The 17,250-nt window shown below is 51.2% G+C and overlaps 1 protein-coding gene across 1 annotated transcript; it reads left to right on the top strand.

Annotated features, from left to right (window-relative positions):
- Positions 1–7,863: 7,863 nt before the first annotated feature.
- Positions 7,864–10,656, top strand: ASCL1 (achaete-scute family bHLH transcription factor 1). Its single transcript, XM_025882354.2, has 2 exons — positions 7,864–9,133; positions 9,496–10,656. Exon 1 carries the CDS (start codon positions 8,403–8,405, stop codon positions 9,084–9,086), a length of 684 nt encoding a protein of 227 aa, XP_025738139.1. The 5' UTR covers positions 7,864–8,402; the 3' UTR covers positions 9,087–9,133; positions 9,496–10,656.
- The last annotated feature ends 6,594 nt before the right edge of the window (positions 10,657–17,250 follow it).

Genomic DNA, 17,250 nt, shown 5'->3' with positions numbered 1-17,250 from the left:
ATGTTCTATAGTTATTTCATTAACCTATGAGCATACCGGCCTTGATCATTTTTGGATCCAAGTGGCATTTTCTAACATCTTAGATGAATAGCATAAACCTGTTATGTATTCAGTATGCTTGCACTTTTTAACAAATGCATATACACTGTCCACTGTGTGCCAGGCACTGTTTTCAGCATTTTACAAATATTAACTCAAATATTTAATTTTGTTTTTGTTGCTGTTTCTTTAAGATTCCATGTCAATAAATATCCATGTATCAGAAATCACCCTCTTCCTCACCCTACATCTCCACCTCCTCCCAAAAAAGACCCTGCTGATACCAGGGAAGAGTGGTGGAGAAGGAAAGAGTTAACGGGCCCACCTGGGAGCTCACAGTTTTCCTAGTAGACAGCAGGCCCAGCGGTGGCCTCCTTCCTAACCTCACGTGAGCAAACTTCCCCCTTGGCCCTTGGGACAGTCGTCCAGGTCTGAAGGGGAGGTGGAGACCGCTCACAACTGCCTTGGCTGACTTATAGGCCAGAGCATTCCCGGGCAGCACCGCAAGGAGTCGGGCTGAGCTCGGACTTTGGGAGGTGATGATGGACACAGGACACGTGGCCACACAATGGGGACACACGACTGACCTCAGTCACTTCGGCAAACTGCCCCTGCTTTCTGGAGGCGGCAGGAGCGCTTCAGGAACTCCAGAACCAGGCGCGCCTGCGTCCTTCGCCCCAGCCCGTAGCTCCAGTCACCCTGTTGAGCGCAGAGAGCACCCAAGGGCACTCAGGGCCCCCAGAGCTCTGAAAGGCCCCTAAACCTGAGCTTAAAAGTCTTTCCCGGAGCATGGGAGCCTTGGTGCGTTTCACACTGTATAAAGAAAGGCACAGGAACCGTTCCCGCTTGGGGCTAAGACTGGCCAGGACGCGCTTGGGAGCGAACTTTCCCCGCATGTCAAATATCGGCACCCAGGGATTTTGTGACACCGAGTGTGGCCAGGCTGGGTGAAAGAGAGAGGAAGGGTCAAAATGGGGTGGAGTGTGTGTTGTGTGTGTGGTGGGAGGTGGGGGGACAGGAGGAGAGGGAAAAGAGAGGAAGGGGGGAAGGTGGTTGAGGGTGTATGAATTTGAGAAGGAGCAATGAAGTTGGGGAAAAAAATAGCAGGGCTTTTTTTTCTTCCCTCCTATATGCAAACTGTCACTTCGGTTTAGCGTGAGCCCTTATCTGGCTCATTAGCATGAGCTGTGGCTAACGCGCTTAAACCCTCTAATTATTTATTATGCCGTCACGGAGCAGGTCGCAACCCCGGGGCGCGCTTGCGGGGACCCGCAGAGGCGGGCACTCCGCGAGGCTGGGGCGCAGCGCCCAGACTGGCCCTCAGCTCCCAGCGTGAGATCCTCCTCGCCAGGAGCCCCGCAGGGCGCTGTTTCTCGAGGCAACGTTGCAGAATTGTTGGGGTGCATCAGAAAGACCCTCTCCCCAAAAATCACCCCAGAGAAGTGGTGCGGAACTCATCTCTGTGGTCTACACTTGGCGCCCGATCTTCGGTATTGCCAGTTCCAAAGACGGAAGTTGAAGGAAAGGAACAGGATTTTTGCAAAAGTGCAAAAATGGAAGCCAAACAAGGAGCTGGAACTTGGGCTGGGTGGTATGTTGGGTGCCTACTCTGGAGAGAACCTAAAGCTTGGGGGAGCCCTCCTTTCCTCCCGCCCCTGCCCACTCCCGCCGCGTTCCGAGAGAGTTCGTAAACTGGGGGGAAACACGCGGGGCTGAAAGCCGGCCACTCCCATCCAGGGTTCTATTCAGAAAACAGTTTCAAAATAAGTTAACCTCTGTAGGGTGTTTCTCCCCCTCCCCTTCTAATTGTCCCCCCTCCCCCCTCCCGCTCTCCATTCGAGTCCGTTTTATGTTCCTCTGCGTTGTGCCAACTATTTTATCTTTATTCCTTCTCTTTCTCTTTGGCCATTCATTCCTTTTTTTGTGTGTGTGGCTTCTCTGGCTGATGTGCGGCTCGTTACCACCCACTGCACGCTCGCTCCCGTAGCTGAGGTGTTTCTATACAAACTCAAGCGTCCAGTTGTCATATTAATTATTACACTGAGTAATGACTGAAATGGTCAAAATAAGGGTAGACTCGAGAGCGCTTTTTCTTGCTGCTCAAAGATTCAGCAAAGAAGCCCTGCAACAAAGCAATAATTGGTCCCCAGAAACACTCCGACAAGGCATGGAATATAGGTTTCATAGAACCCTGCGATTGTGAAGGGGGGAAAGCTCTGAATGGACCCCACGCTTCTTTTCTAAACTCTCTTGCTGAGCAAAAAATGGACCTCTGTTTGAATACTGCCCTGATCCTTGAATACTATACCCAGCAGAGAAAAAAATGCACCATTTATTGTAAGTTTTTTTTTTCTTCTCCAGCTATTCATGGGGTCTCTGTGAAGAATCAGCTGGTTTTGTTTACCGTGAAAGACCTTTACTTTATTTTCATTCTTGGAGGAGGTGGGGAGGAGGGAAGGGAGGAGAGCCATGTGCCTAGACTGAGAGGAGCTGGCCTACTGTAACAAAATAGAGTGTAACAAATCCTACAAAAGTTTAGAATGTATTGATTCTTTGGAGAGCTATATAGATTAACGACTTTCTTTATGCTTATCCCAGGAAGGTATTTAATCATAATGTAAATGGGGCTTTAGAAAAAATAAAGACTTAGCAGCGTTACTTCTCCTTATTTGGAGAACTTCAAAAGGACTCGTGAGAGTGGCTGCAAATTACTCCCTCACCCCACCTGAATCTCCCCTCCCCAACCGAAAAGCCACAATAAAATAATAGTTTGTGCTTTTTTTTGTTTTGTTTTTCCAGCTTTTTTTTTTTTCTTTTTAAGGCGTATTGAAAAAGCAAATAGATTTGTTTGAGGCCTGGATTCCTTAATGCAGGTGCAGGCCTGGCTGCTGTGGCCAAGAGGCAAGCCAAATCTGTGGTTTATGCTATTCTGCCTCCCACCCCCTACACCCCCCTTTCCCAGGCCATTCCGGCCTGGTCAGACCCAACTCAGGCTGGGCAGCAGAAGTTTCTGGAGTTACCTTGGGAAGGTTGAGCTTGGAGACAATAGGTTAAAGAGTAAGAAACTTTTTTTCCTTGGTAGGACAGTATCAAGTACAGGCTTAGAAGCAGCGTCCACCTCAGGCCAGCAGTCCTGTGTTATAGCTACCGGAAACCCAGTAGCTGCTATGAACACCTGTATACTCACTTTTCTTGAAGCATCCGTGGCTTTTGAGGTTTAGCGCTCACCCAAATTGAGGGTTGCACTAAAAATCCTGACTCCAAATCAAGAATCGAAGGACTGTGTTCACCTTTGTACTTTGTTCTTTGTTCAGGACCCACTATAAATATAATTTTATTAAATGATCTGTTCAATGGAAAATCCAGTTCCACTTTTAATGTTAACTGCCCTCCCCCAAAAAGAAAAAGCACAGATGGAGCCTTTTAAGAAAGATGCGTCATAACTCTTTTCCACAGAGAGAAGGTGCACAATTCTGGAGCTTGAGGGTAGTGTGTAGGCAAAGGTGGCACTGGCCTGGCCTTCAACTGTGAGTGGAAATGAAGGTGGCAGACTTGGGGCACCGGGACCTCGGGTCTCCTTGTCGGCAGATCCCCCTGCATCACTAGGAAAGCTGTCTCTCCCTGTTGATACCAGTGCTGATGGTAGACAAGGTTTCATCTATGGTAAGGTCCTCTTCCAGGATTCCCTAACATAGAAGAGGGGCCTGAGATCCTAGAGAGGGTAAGGGCTTTTATTGTTTCGGAGGAGAAAGAGAAACCATCCCATTTTTCTGGGATGTCTATATTCTGGGTAATACGCACCAAAGGAGGTCAGTGTCCTGCCACCCCATCACAAGAATGGCTATCCCTGACATGTGTGGAGGGATTTACAAAGTGAATTCACAAACATCAGATTTAATTCCCCTGACAGCCTTGACAGATAAGCAAAGAAAGTGTCACTACTCCATTTATGGATGAAGGTATTAAACACTCCTTTTGTGGGTTTTCTTCTCCCTCCACATTTAGATAAATGGCATTTTGAGTGTCCTAGTCAAGTAAAGCCCAGGGGACTTGCTCAGAGGCAGGCCCCCTGGTTGGCAAGGGAGGCACAGAAAGCTAGAGGTCAGGGCCAATGGCTCTGCTAAAGCCCCTTCATGTGCAGGCCCCGAAGCATGTCTGTATCTGATCTCACTTGCTTCTGTGTTATGTTAAAATCTTGGGTCCTATCTCTATCTCCTTGATTTTTTAGCATCACCACCCTTCCTCCAAAATGACAGGAATTACCTACTTCCAGGTGCTGGGACAGTGGAACAGGGTGGCATTGGATCTCCAGTGGCGGGACAATGGCGGCAAGTGATTATCACAGTGTGGTTCCAGGAAGGCTGGAACCCACAGCCTCCCACAAGGCCCTTCCTGGGTGGGCTATGTGAACAGTGACTTGCTCATAGTTTTAGGAAGGCTGGTCTCACTTATCCCTTCCTATGTAGACCTGCCCCAGAGTGCTCCACATCCATCTTGTTGAAACCTCACAACTCTTGGAGGTAAATACTACAACTATGGGCATGGTACAGATGAGGAAACCAAGACTCAGAATATAGGTTATTTGCTCTAAGTCACAGCTGTTAGGCAACCGAGCCTGGATATCAAATCAAGTCCATTTGCTTTATCTCCCAGTGCAAGTTCTAGGGTCCCCTGGGCCCAGGACAGTACATGGCAGTTCTCTCAGGGTGTGTGTGTGTGTGTGTGTGTGTGTGTGTGTGTGTGTGCGCGCGTGCGCGCGCGCAGGGTTGGATCATAACCTAGGTCTCAGGGTCAGAGGCAGGATTCTCAGGGGCTCTTAAGCCTCAGTCCTTTGTTCCAAACTGGTGACACCACCAGAAAGGCAATTTCAGTGGAAAACTCCTTTTGGTAGTGCACAGTGCCCAAAGGCAGAGGCCAAGTCCCTAAAAAAACTACAGACCACTCTAACTTCCGGCTGGAGAAGCTGGACGGGACGCTGCTGGGTTAGGGCACGGGGAGGAGCATCCTTGGCGTTTACGCAAAGAGGCAGAAGGGAGCACCTGAGCTCTTGGAGATTTTGCAAAGCCGCTAAGGAAGCAGGCTGAGGATGCGGGAGTGGGGAGGATGAGAACGCGATTTGGCTCTGGGCTGGAGCGGGGAGAATAAGGATAAATGCTCCGGGCCGGAAGGATCCCAGCGCCCGCTGTCTTTCCTCCTGGGCGGAGGCCAACGCGTAGGGCCACTACAATGCACGGCTTCACTAGTTGAAGCTTCTATGTGGGCGCCCATTTGATGGCGTGTGTGGGATGGGGGTTGGGAGTTAGGCTCTGGCCTTGAAGTCCCTGATAATTAGGATCCCCGTGCACGCGTGAAGTCCACACCCGAAAAGGAAACTGAGAACGCGTGCTGGCTGTTGGCAAATTTTCCGCGCTCGTAGACACATCTCGAAATGAGCTGGTGCACGCGGCTCCTGCGCAGATGCAGAAACTGAGGGCGGCAGAGGAAGAGGGGCTTGCTCAAGGTTATAACGCAAAGGAGTGCCGGAGCCAGATGGACCTTGGTCAAATGTGGAATGAAAGAGTTTGGGAATTCGAAGGGCGCTTGAATCCGCCGGCGAAAGAAAACGCACTCAGATGCGTGGGTGTTGGCGACTCCCCACATTTTGCTGAAGAGGAGTGGATAGGGCACGGGAGGCTTCTCCTAGACGCCTCCTAGCGGCCTGCACCCGGGCCTCACAGCGGGTGCCCGTGGGTGGGGAGCAGGGCCTGAGCAACCGTCACTTCTCCAGGTGGTCTGAGGCTTCCTCGGGGAGGAAAGCGGTGGTGTGGCTCTGTTTTAGGCCCCACAACCTCCGCAAAAGTGACCTTGGAGTCCTCTCCACTCCTTTCCTGGGGTGGGAGGAGAGGACAGAGGTGTAAATCCCACCGCGTCCAGCTGTCCTCTGGGGTCAAGCCACAGGTTACTGTGCGGGCGGGGACAGTGTGGGGAAGGAGGTTTACAGAACTGGTCTCTGTTGGCATGGTTCCGTCCGATGCTTCCCAAACCCACACGTTTTCAAAGGCAGAGGAGAGCGGTGCTTCATCTCCGGAGCCATCCGTCCTTACTGCCCATCACCAACCGCTATTGTTCTGGCAACACTCCCGCAGCCAGTCACACAGACCACAGGCGGCTCCTTGGGTCACCCCCACAGATCCTTTAGAAAGACCCTTCTCCACAAAGGGAAGTCCAACGAGAAGCAATTATTTGGATAATTCCCCACAATCATCCCTCCTTTCAGGTCTCTGATCAAAACTGTCTATCTCTACCGAACAAATTCACCGGATGATTACCCTCTTCTTCCTTCTGTCTATGTAGACGCGACCTGAGACGCGCCCCAGTCTCCTTCCCCTGCCTCCACCAGAGCCGTGCAGAGATGGGACCGGTGGCTGGGTCCGCATTCTCCGCAGAGCAGCGTCCCAAGGCGTCCCAAAGCTGGACCCGGCTCTGGCCAGAGAGCGCCAGGGCCGAGGCCCAGGAAGGGCGCCTGGGTGGGCGCTGTCCAAGCGGCCGAGCGACCGCTGCAAGCGCCTCCCCCTCCCTCGCGGCGCCAGCACGCGGCCCCGCCGGGCTCCGCTCCCAGTCGCCTGCCACCGGCCCGCCGGGCACACGCCTGGGGCGGGATGGAGGCTGCGCCAAGGCCGCCGAGGTGCCTGCGGCGGCGCCGAACAACCAGAGAAGCTGAGAAGCTCCTCTGGCCCTTCAGCCTCCACCCCCCACCCCCATCTCTTTTCTCAGATCCACCATGGGAATACTCCAGAGCGCTCCCCCTCTTTACCATCCCCCAGCCGGTCCGGAAATAATCCTTTGAGAAGGGAGGCGATGCTACAGGCAACCGAGGTCATGAGGGCTGGGGTGGGGGGTGGGTATCGCTGCCATACACCTATGTATAGCTCTGATCACAACCACCCCTCAAGGAGATCACCTCCAGTCTTGTTGGTCTCCTCCACATTTGCTCAATTGTGGGGAGTAGATCTTAGTTTTTACACCTGGATGGGACATTGGAGACCATCTAATCCAAACTCCTATTGCTACAGATGAGGAAACTGAGGCTCGGAACGGATGCCACTTACTAAGGGCCACAGAGCTAGCGAGAGGATGTGTTGGGACTAGAACCCAGTCTTAACGGTACTTTTATTTACTTCAACAGTCCAGTAATTCCCAGGGAGTTCTCTCCATCTTTCTAAACTTCAATCGCCAATTTGCTTTAGCTCCTCCAAACAGCAAAGACGCTGAAGAGAGTGACAGTAGATAGGAGAAGAAAGCTGGAAAAATAGAGCCCCATTCTCCCCAACCTGCACACCCGACCCGTGGCACTTTTTCTGCTCAAACCCTTCTCTGTGCTTTGCTCCAAGTTCTCAGGAGAATCCCGAGGCACTTCACCCCAAACATTTCCACCCATACACCCCCAATTCCCAGGGCCATTGGCCCCTCCAGCGACGCTGCCCCCCCTTTCTAGAGCCACCCCCGGCTGCAGCCCGCCCTGAGCGCGCCGCCTGTTTATTCAGCCGGGAGTCCGGCACGCGCCAGGCGCACGCACTGCAACAACAAACCCGGCTGAATGGAGAGTTTGCAAGGAGCGGGCGCAGGGACTGCGCGGGGGGGAGGGGAGAGGAGGAGGGAGAGTTTAGGGAGTGGGTGGGAGGAGGAGGTAGGAGCAGGGGGGGAGTGGGGGCTGCAGCCGCTTGCTGCAGCAGCGGGGAGTGGGGGGCGAGGCGGGGCCAGGGCTGCGCGTGGGGCTGGGTGTCCCATTGAAAAGGCGGACGCACTCCGGCCGCCCAGCACTCTCTCACTTCTGGCCAGGGAACGTGGAAGGCGCGCCGACAGGGGACCGGCCAGGGAGGGCGAGTGAAAGAAGGAAATAAGAAAGAAAGGGAGTTAACAAAATAATAAAAACAGCCTGAGCCACGGCTGGAGAGACCGAGACCCGGCGCAAGAGAGCGCAGCCCTAGGGGGCGAGGAACGGGAGACTCAGCAGAGCGTGCTCACCACTGACTTTTGCTTCTTCTGCCTTTTTTTTTTTTTTTTAAACAAGAAGGCGCTAGCGGCAGCCTCACACGCGAGCGCCACGCGAGGCTCCTGAAGCCAACCCGCGAAGGGAGGAGGGGAGGGAGGAGGAAGAGTGGAGGGAGGAGGAAAAGCGTTTGCACCTTCTCTGCTCCCACCCTAGGAAGTCTCCCGGGGATTTTGTATTTTCTTTTTTTTAACTTCCCTCCGGCCTCCCTCTTCATCTCTCCCCTTCTTTCCCTCTCTGTTCGTGCACCCAAGTCCTGTCTGTGTCCCCTCGCGCGTCCGCACCTCGCGTCCCCGCTTGCTCCCATTCCGCGACTCCTTGGCGGCCGCTGCGCATGGAGAGCTCTGCCAAGATGGAGAGCGGCGGCGCCGGCCAACAGCCCCAGCCGCAGCCCCAGCAGCCCTTCCTGCCGCCCGCAGCCTGCTTCTTTGCCACTGCAGCGGCGGCGGCGGCGGCGGCAGCGGCGGCGCAGAGCGCGCAGCAGCAGCAGCAGGCGCCGCAGCTGAGCCCGGCGGCCGACGGCCAGCCCTCAGGGGGCGGTCACAAGTCAGCGTCCAAGCAAGTCAAGCGACAGCGCTCGTCCTCGCCCGAACTGATGCGCTGCAAACGCCGGCTCAACTTCAGCGGCTTCGGCTACAGCCTGCCGCAGCAGCAGCCGGCAGCCGTGGCGCGCCGCAACGAGCGCGAGCGCAACCGCGTCAAGCTGGTCAACCTGGGCTTTGCCACCCTTCGGGAGCACGTCCCCAACGGCGCGGCCAACAAGAAGATGAGCAAGGTGGAGACGCTGCGCTCCGCGGTCGAGTACATACGCGCGCTGCAGCAGCTGCTGGACGAGCACGACGCGGTGAGCGCCGCCTTCCAGGCTGGCGTCCTGTCGCCCACCATCTCCCCCAGCTACTCCAACGACTTGAACTCCATGGCCGGCTCGCCGGTCTCCTCCTACTCGTCCGACGAGGGCTCCTACGACCCACTCAGCCCGGAGGAGCAAGAGCTGCTCGACTTCACCAACTGGTTCTGAGGGGCTCGGCCTCGTCAGGCCCTGGTGCGAATGGACTTTGGAAGCAGGTAGGTCGCATTTAGGAGTGAACAGGATGATTTTCTTATCCTCCTCATTTTTCCTCCGTCTTAGTGTCAGGAGGAGCGGGACTGTCTCCACGGAGGTTGGGGGAGGGGGTGGCTGATTTAAAGAATTTGTAAAAAGTTTGTCGATTTCAAATGCTGGTTTGTTAGTTTCAGTATTGGCCTCTGAGAGTGGCTTTGCCCAGTTCGCTAAGGACTGAGGGTGGGGTGAGGTGGGGGGATGCTGGAGAACCGAGTACTCCGACCTGTCAAAAGAGGTGCTCTACCTGACAGATCCTCTCCCAAACCTCCACTTTCCCCCACCGCCAGCCTCCAAGTTCACACTAACCTCTCCCCTTCTTCTTAAGTTATAGGGTGACCGCACAACCTGCATCTTTAGTGCTTTCTTGTCAGCGATGTTGGAAGGGAGGAAAAAAAAAAGAAAAAAGAAGAAGAGAAGAAGGAAAGAAAAGCAAAACAAAATAAAATCAGGCAACCAACCCCAAGACCAACTAAGCAATGCATGCCTGAGAAGCAAGGCTCTCTCGCAAAACGGGGATGTGCTCAGAACTGTTACCTTTGCACTCCAATCATTTACGGAGCTACGAAGGGTGACTAGGACCTGAGTCAGAGCGCAGAGTGCAGCTTGTGTGCAAAAGCAGTGGGCTCCTGGCGGAAGGGAGCAGCACAGCCCTATAGAAACTCCCACCCACCAGTAACAGGCAGAACAGAAAGCACTTGCTAGGGTGCCTTCACCTCCCCGCTCTCTCTGAAAGCGCAGTTCTTAGGCCTGTAGAAATGGGTTGGTGTCTTTCGTCTCAGTATCCCCCATCCCAATAAGCTGTGGACATTTGTCTGCAGTGAAGTTATGCTCTACTCAGTCCTTTGAAACTCCGATCCCTGGCGGGGGGGGGGGCTTCCCTAAACCCCATTTCCTCACACCATCTTTTCTACCATTTTCATCATAGAATGCTTCCAATCTTTTGTGAATTTTTTTATTATAAGAAAAATCTATTTGTATCTATCCTAACCAGTTTGGGGATATATTAAGATATTTTTGTACATAAGAGAGAAAGAGAGAAAAAATTTATAGAGTTTTGTACAAATGGTTTAAAATGTGTATATCTTGATACTTTAACATGTAATGCTATTACCTCTGCATATTTTAGATGTGTAGTTCACGTTACAACTGCCATTTCCCCTATGTGGTTTTGTAAAGAACTCTCCTCATAGGTGAGATCAAAAGGCCACCAGATGTACTTCAGCACCAATGTGTCTTACTTTATAGCAACTTTGTTAATGTATTAATGATGTTATTAAATACTGTTCAAGAAGAACAAAGTTTATGCAGCTACTGTCCAAACGTAAAGTATGGCAGCCAGTTGGTTTTGATAGGTTGCCCTTTGGGAAATTTCTATCACTGCCTTTTTTTTTCTTACTGTTTTATTACAAACTTACAAGAAACGTGTATAACCCTGTTTTATACAAACTAGTTTCGTAATAAAACTTTTTTCTTTTTTTACAAATGAAAATAATCAGCTGCCTCCAAGTCTTCCTTGACTCTGCTGTCCCTGTCCAAGTTATTTTCGAAATGCCAAAGGAAAGGAGCGGGCGGGGGACAAGAGGGTGGTATAAAACATGTCAAGTGGCAGAAATGAGCAAGATAAGTGCTATGACCAGTCCTACCCGAGGTGACTCCATAATGAATGTAGAGGGAAAAGACATACATAAGCTGTACAAAGCAAAGACAGCTTTCTTCCCCTTTTATGCTGCAAACATACACATGTACCTCAAGAACAGGTGCTGAATAATGGCTGCAACATCTTTTGATGAGATGATTGTATATTTTTTTAAAGCCCCCAGAATGTGAACTGGAAGGAGAGGGTCCTCACCTTACTTTCTAACCCTTACCCCCATTCGGAGTTTCTTTTTGTGAAACTGGAAAGACTGGATGGAATAATGGACACTAGGGGTGGGTGGAAGCCTGGTGGTACTGGAGCTTGGGCATGTGGGAGGTAGCCCCCGTAGTCTTCCCAGTGATGCGTGTGTTCTTCCTTCACTCCTAGGCACACGTTTTCTCGTCCTTTGCCCCACTCCACACACTTTCCATATTGATTTTAAGTAAAGGACACATAAGATATGATTTCCTTGTAGAAGGAGTTAGATTTAAATGAATAAAAGCCTTAGAAATGTGTGGTCGCTTTGAGACACTGGCCTATCTGAGCTTGTGACTCTATCCGAATAGCGTGAGCTGCGTGTAAAAGTACCCAATTACCAAGATTCAAAAAGAAATTGGTGGGTTTTTGGCTGGCTTGCTTCTTGTCAGTTAGCAAGGACGTGATCAGAATCCTACCCCCTCTCTCGCCGGCTCCTCGCTCGCCGCCTGCATTACTTGCAGATTCAGTTTGCGTGTCTCCAGCCAAGCGGAAAGCCTAGCGCAAAATGCATCTTACAAAACCCAACAAAGAACGGAGAGCCAGCACGTCTTCCAGAGTTAAAAATCTAGTCTGTGTTGGTACATCTATACCATTTAGTGGCACAGAATAATCATTTTTTAAAGCCGCGATGCATGGAGCACGCCACAGCGTCTGATGTCATTTTGCTAAATGACCCTCTATAGAATGCACATTGAAGCTTCAGTCCCTTTCAAAGAGATGAACGTAATTAAGGGGAAAAAAAATCAGTAAATTCCTCATCGCCATAAATAATCGGACTTTCTGCCAGCAGTGGGCCAATTTAGAGCTTACTTGCGGGAAGTAATGCTTTTGTGATGCCTGCTTTTATTTTTATCTTCTCATTTGGAGGACCAGAGCTGGGGTTCCCCCCCATTTCTTTTTCTTTTAATTTAGCTCCTTTGCAAGTTTCCAGATAAGGTATGCAAAGAAAGTGTAGCAAGTCATTTATGGCTATGAATATAACATTAGGATAATGTTTCAGCCCCCACAAAGGGGATTTTTCCCCTTCTCCTTGTGAAGACAGGTGTTCTTTTACTCACTTCTGAATGGGAAATATCCAGTCTCGTTAAACTCGAGGCAAAGTTAGCCGTTGTTTGCCACAATGCGAAGGCAAACTCTAAAAATTCACAAAAACACACACAATTTTGCCGAAGCTAGGAAAGGGCAAAGCGGGGATTGGGCAAAATCTCATTACATCTGCTCTAATCGCTTAGCAACACAAAGCCGGGGCTTGTGCGAGGAAGGGAAGCCTTTCATAACGCTCTGACAGGCCGCATTCAGCCAGCATTAGTCAGCTCCATAAATCACCGCTGCCCATTGGCTGCGCCGCGGGCTTTGCAGCGGCCCTGGGCTGTCAGCGAAATACAAAATGTAGACCCCAGCGGCTAGCAATCGCGGCCTCTCCCCGGTCCTAGCCCCCACCTCACTTTCTTTTTCTTTCTTTCTCTCTCTCTCTCTCTCTCTTTTTTTTTTTTTTTTTGAGGGGGCTACTGGAGAAGAAAACTGCCTTGACTTTATTGACTGAGAGATCTTACCTATTCAAAAAATGGCCCGGAGACCACCGAGTTAAGACTGGAGACGCCTGAAATTGACGAGGAGGAGCGGGCAGTGCAGGAGAGAAAGAAAAAAGCGGACCTGCCGCTGGCTGCCGAACTATGATCAAAGGCTGAGCTGGGGCTACTGGGCCGCACATTGCACCTCCCTGACAAAGCCTTTTAAAATTTTTAAATTGGGAGTAGGAGCGTGTGTCTGGAGAAAAACCTAGCTCAAGTTCACATCAGGCAGGCCCACCAAGGAAGAGAGAAGAAGCCGGTCTGCTCTCTGCATAAAGCAAGCATCCAAGGCATAGAACTGAGATGTAATAGGAAGGAGGGAGTGGAATGTGCATTCCCACCTGGCTTTGCTTGCAGAGCTGGGGCTGTTGGAACACAGAGGCAACAGCAGTTCAATTCCTTCCCAGCTTGAGTGTTCTTGTTTGTAACATGGGGTTGATGGTACCCACAGCAGCAAAAGGAGAAAATTTAAAGCAGTTAGCACTGGCTTGTGGGGAAGGTTACAAGCTCTATGTAAATGTGAGTGCCTATAGTTGTTATTCTTGACTTCCAGTCCTGCCTCTCGTTTTCACAGGATTGGTTCGCTGATGCATCTAAATCACAGCCTAGATTTGAGGCTTACCCGTAAACCACATAGAAAGAAGTCTGGCAGTAGATGTGGAGTTAAGGTAGGCTTTACTGGGAAGGTCAGCTCACCTTACTTCAAATGCCACCTCCTCCAAGAAGTTTCCCTGAACACTCTCTAACTAAAGCAGCTCTCCCCTGGCCACTCTTATTCTCTAACCATTCTGCTGTTTCTCCTTCCTAGCATTAACTACTATGTGAAAAAACTGATCTTTGTTTATATGTTTGCTCTCAACTGCCCCCTGTTAGATGGTAAACTTCAGGACGACAGGGACTGTACTGGTCTTGTGCACTGGCATCTCCACAGCCCCTTGGGGACATAGGTATTTGCTGACTGGATGGATGGTCTGCCCTGTTGGATGGGGAGCCGTACTGCTTATCTTCCTTTCCTCCTCCAAACCCACCTTCTCTGCTCTGCTTTGTGTTTCAGGAGGCTGGTTGTTAAGGACTTCATCACTAGAGCTCCCTTGTCTTCTGGCTTTCTGTTGGATTTGGCCAGTAGGAGGCACCAATAGGAGATTGAGAGGTAGTAGGGGAGGTAGGTTGGGTCCTTTAGATCCTTGCTCCTCACTGCTTGGACTCAGTTGCTTTAGCAATGGCTCTGCTCCTTGGTCTAGGAGCCACAGCTCTTGTCAGGAGGCCTCTCTCCCACAACAACAGATTGTGCTGAGATGTAGTAACAGCTTCTTCCCCTTGCTCCTTCAGGCACAGAGGAGGTAATGGCTTCCCCTTGTTAGTAGTCTCAGGGTGCTGCACCATTTTCTTCCCTTAGCCCCACCCACATCTCCTCTCCCCATTAAACTCTTTTCATTTACCCTTTCAAGTGTGCCATCTGGTTCTGTTGACCTTGGCTGGTGCATGGGCTATTCTCCCACAGGATCTCAGGCATGTATTAGTTTTGTGGAAGATTTCCAGGGACTCATAGGGCTATCAGTAGGAAACTAATTAGGGCAGAGGTGAACTTAGTTCTGTTCTAAACCTAACTTTGGAAAAATCACTTCATCTTTTTGAGCTAGGAATGACTTACTCCAGCATTTGCAAAAGAAGTCAATTATAGTGTTCTCTTCTGGAAAATGAGGATAATACCTTCTCTTGATAAACAAAATGAAAGGGCTTTAGAGTTGTCAATTCAAGAAATATAGTGCAAGAGATAACTACTTCTCACGATCTCCCTGAACCAGGTGGAAAAGTGGTGCTGGAAGCTTTGGCACTAAGATAAACAAAGACCATGCCTTGGTGGGGAAGCCACTCACTCATTCATTCATGCAGCCATTTATGTGCTCATTTAGAAAGGGAACAAATTATTAAGTTTAGTCACCATTTCTAGGACTTAATTGTCTTCATTTATATCTTCTAGAGTGAGCTCTCCGAGAAGCTTGTTTTTTTGCAACCTCTTTTTAAAACACTATGGATGTGTCTCTGATATATTGAATGCTCTAAACCCTATTTTCCTTTTCCAATTGTTGAGAAGTCTCTGAACTTTTTTCTCTCTGTTTCTACTCCTGGGCCAAGAAATGATTCGTTTTCGGATTCCCCCGAAAACTCCAGGTTATGAGAGTCAAAGGTAGGGAGGCACGTGGATTCGCTGATACTAACGTTCTCTCCCTGAGGCGCATGCAAAGGGATGGGCTCTAAGGCAGGTGGAAGTTAAATTCCTTCTTCCTTTGTATGCAAGATTAGGTTGTTACAAAAGAGGGTGTGTAGGTTAATGGCAGGAAGCAAGTTGCTGCGCCGAGCGCGGGCCCCGAGCGCGTGTCAGGTTTAATGATTTATTCAAGCTGCAGCGCATCCGAGCGTTGATTGGCTGCAGGCATGCGTCCGCTGTCAGCTGCGCGCGCCGGCCTCGCCCCGCTACCTGACTGCAGGGGGGGGGGGGGCGCGGGGGGGGGGAGGGGAGAGGGGGCGTGGGCGCCGCCGGAGCCCAGAGGTGTGAAAGGGGAATAAGAGGCAGGAGGTGGGCGAGAGGGGAAGAGAGAGATGGAGGAAGGGAGCGAGATCAGAAAGGGAGAGAACAAGGGGAAGAGAGATGGAGGATAGAGGGAGAGAGGGGAGAGGGGGGGATGCAGAAGAGAGGAGGAAGAAAAACTCCAAAATAAAGTCGGGGGTAGAGAGGGGAGGAGAGAGGGAGAGGTGGAGAGAGAAGAGGAGAAAAGCAGAGGGAGAACGAGACAAAGAAGGAGAGGAGAGAAGAATGAATGGGAGAATAGAGAGAGGTTGGAGAGGGGAGTGGGACGCGCTCCCAGAACGCCCCACGTGCGCCCCCCCTCCAGGCAGCCTGCAGGCGGCCGCTCACAAAGCCGCCTTTGATGCGCTGGCTACCAGGACTATTTTGGGAATGAGATGGGGGGAAAGGGCGCCAACCCACACTCCTTGAAGGGAGTCACTTTCTGCAAAGTACGCTGGAGAGGACTGGGCCCTGGTCCGGGTAGTCAGGGCAGGAAATGGATGCCGGGGACAAAAGCTCGGCACCTGCCAAAAGCAAGAGCGCTTGGAGAGCACCTCCCCCTTCTCCCCCCCTTCTCCCGCCCTGCTCCTCTGCGGGCTGGCCGGGAGGCTGCGCCGCTGCTTTCGGGCGCTCCCCAGCCCTGCAGCCCGCAGTCACTGCAGCCGCCGCTCAGCCCACCCTCCCAGAGCCTCCGTGCCCGGATCACTCTGCCTGCCTTTCTTTGGGTCTTTCCCCGTCTTTGAGTCACTTTCTCCTTTTCCTCTCTCACTTCCCTTTCTCCCTTTATCTTTTCCTTCCCTTGGCCTTTCTGCACTCATTTACTCCCTCCCCTTTTCCCCATCATTATTTACAGTTAGCAACAACACCCAAACACTTCTGGATTGGAGCGCTACTCCAGTCAATGGGCCCTTTGGAAGGAGGGAATGGAGTGAGGAGAAAGAGCAGAAGAAAAATATTTGGGTGGAATGGGAGTGTGGCATTTGAAAATCAAATGAGAAAACCAGCCCACTGTGTGCATTTTCCTGGATAAAGTTGTTGAGCCTAGAGTTGGCCATCAGAGTGGCTGCTGGTGCTGGGGAGTTGGAAATTCTATCAGTAATCACCCCTCTCCCAAGACCAAGACAGAAGTAAAGCTGGCTTCCCCCTCACCCCCAGCCCTCTCCTCCCACCTCCAGTACACTCAGCCCTGGCCTCCCCCAGCTATCGCTCTTTACTAGGAAAAACAGTCTGTCCCCATTGTCCAGGTGCCAGCAGGGCCTTTGGCAAAAGGGAGGCCGGCCAGCCCTCTGATCAAACTCAAAGGTTAGTTAAAAGACAAAAACAGCTGAAAGTCTTCATGAATAATGCCGGGCCAGCCCCCCTACCCACCGCCCCCCCCAGCTCAGTGTAGTGCAAGCCCCGCTCAATGCCCTACCACTTTGTTATGCTGCTCGCCTAAGTCAGAATTTCACAGAAAGCCCGAGAAGAAAAGCTCCCACAATTAGGGGTCGCCTGTCAGAAAACATTAACGCCTTCCTCTCCCAGCCTGTCAGGCCTGCTGCAGATACAAACCGCCATGGCGAATTGGCCCTCCACCCCGTGAAGCACCCGCCAGCCAAAGGAGCAGAGATTTGAAAGCCAAAGGAGATGGATCCTGCCTAAGTGTGGTTTCTGCCATGTCAGGGTGTGCAAAGATAACCCTAGCTTCTTCTTTCTAAGAGTCAGCACAAGATGCCTGGGAGAAATCATACAAGATAGTCCTATGGTTGGGCACATGGACAGCACTCCCAGACCAGGGCAGTGTAGGAAGCCCGTTTCTTGCAATGGCCATGGTTAAAAATCTACACACATGACCACCCCCTCATCTCCCCTGACTGAGCATTTTCCAAGTGCCAGGCATCTTATTTTGTTAATAATCAGAGCAATCCGATAAGGTGTTATATTATCATTTTTACCTTATAGATGGAAAAACAATGAGGGGCTCAGAGGAAACTATATGACTTCTCCATGCCCATACAGCTTGGTAGTGGCAAGTCAGGATTCAAATTCAGTTTTGCCTGACTCCAA

This window comes from Callorhinus ursinus, unplaced genomic scaffold, assembly GCF_003265705.2.
Source record: "Callorhinus ursinus isolate GAN/ISIS: 27379988/994484 unplaced genomic scaffold, GSC_fseal_2.0 scaffold14, whole genome shotgun sequence".
Lineage (NCBI taxonomy): Eukaryota > Metazoa > Chordata > Mammalia > Carnivora > Otariidae > Callorhinus > Callorhinus ursinus.
The sequence above is the reverse complement of the archived record's forward strand: the minus strand, read 5'-3'. Positions and strand labels throughout refer to the sequence as shown.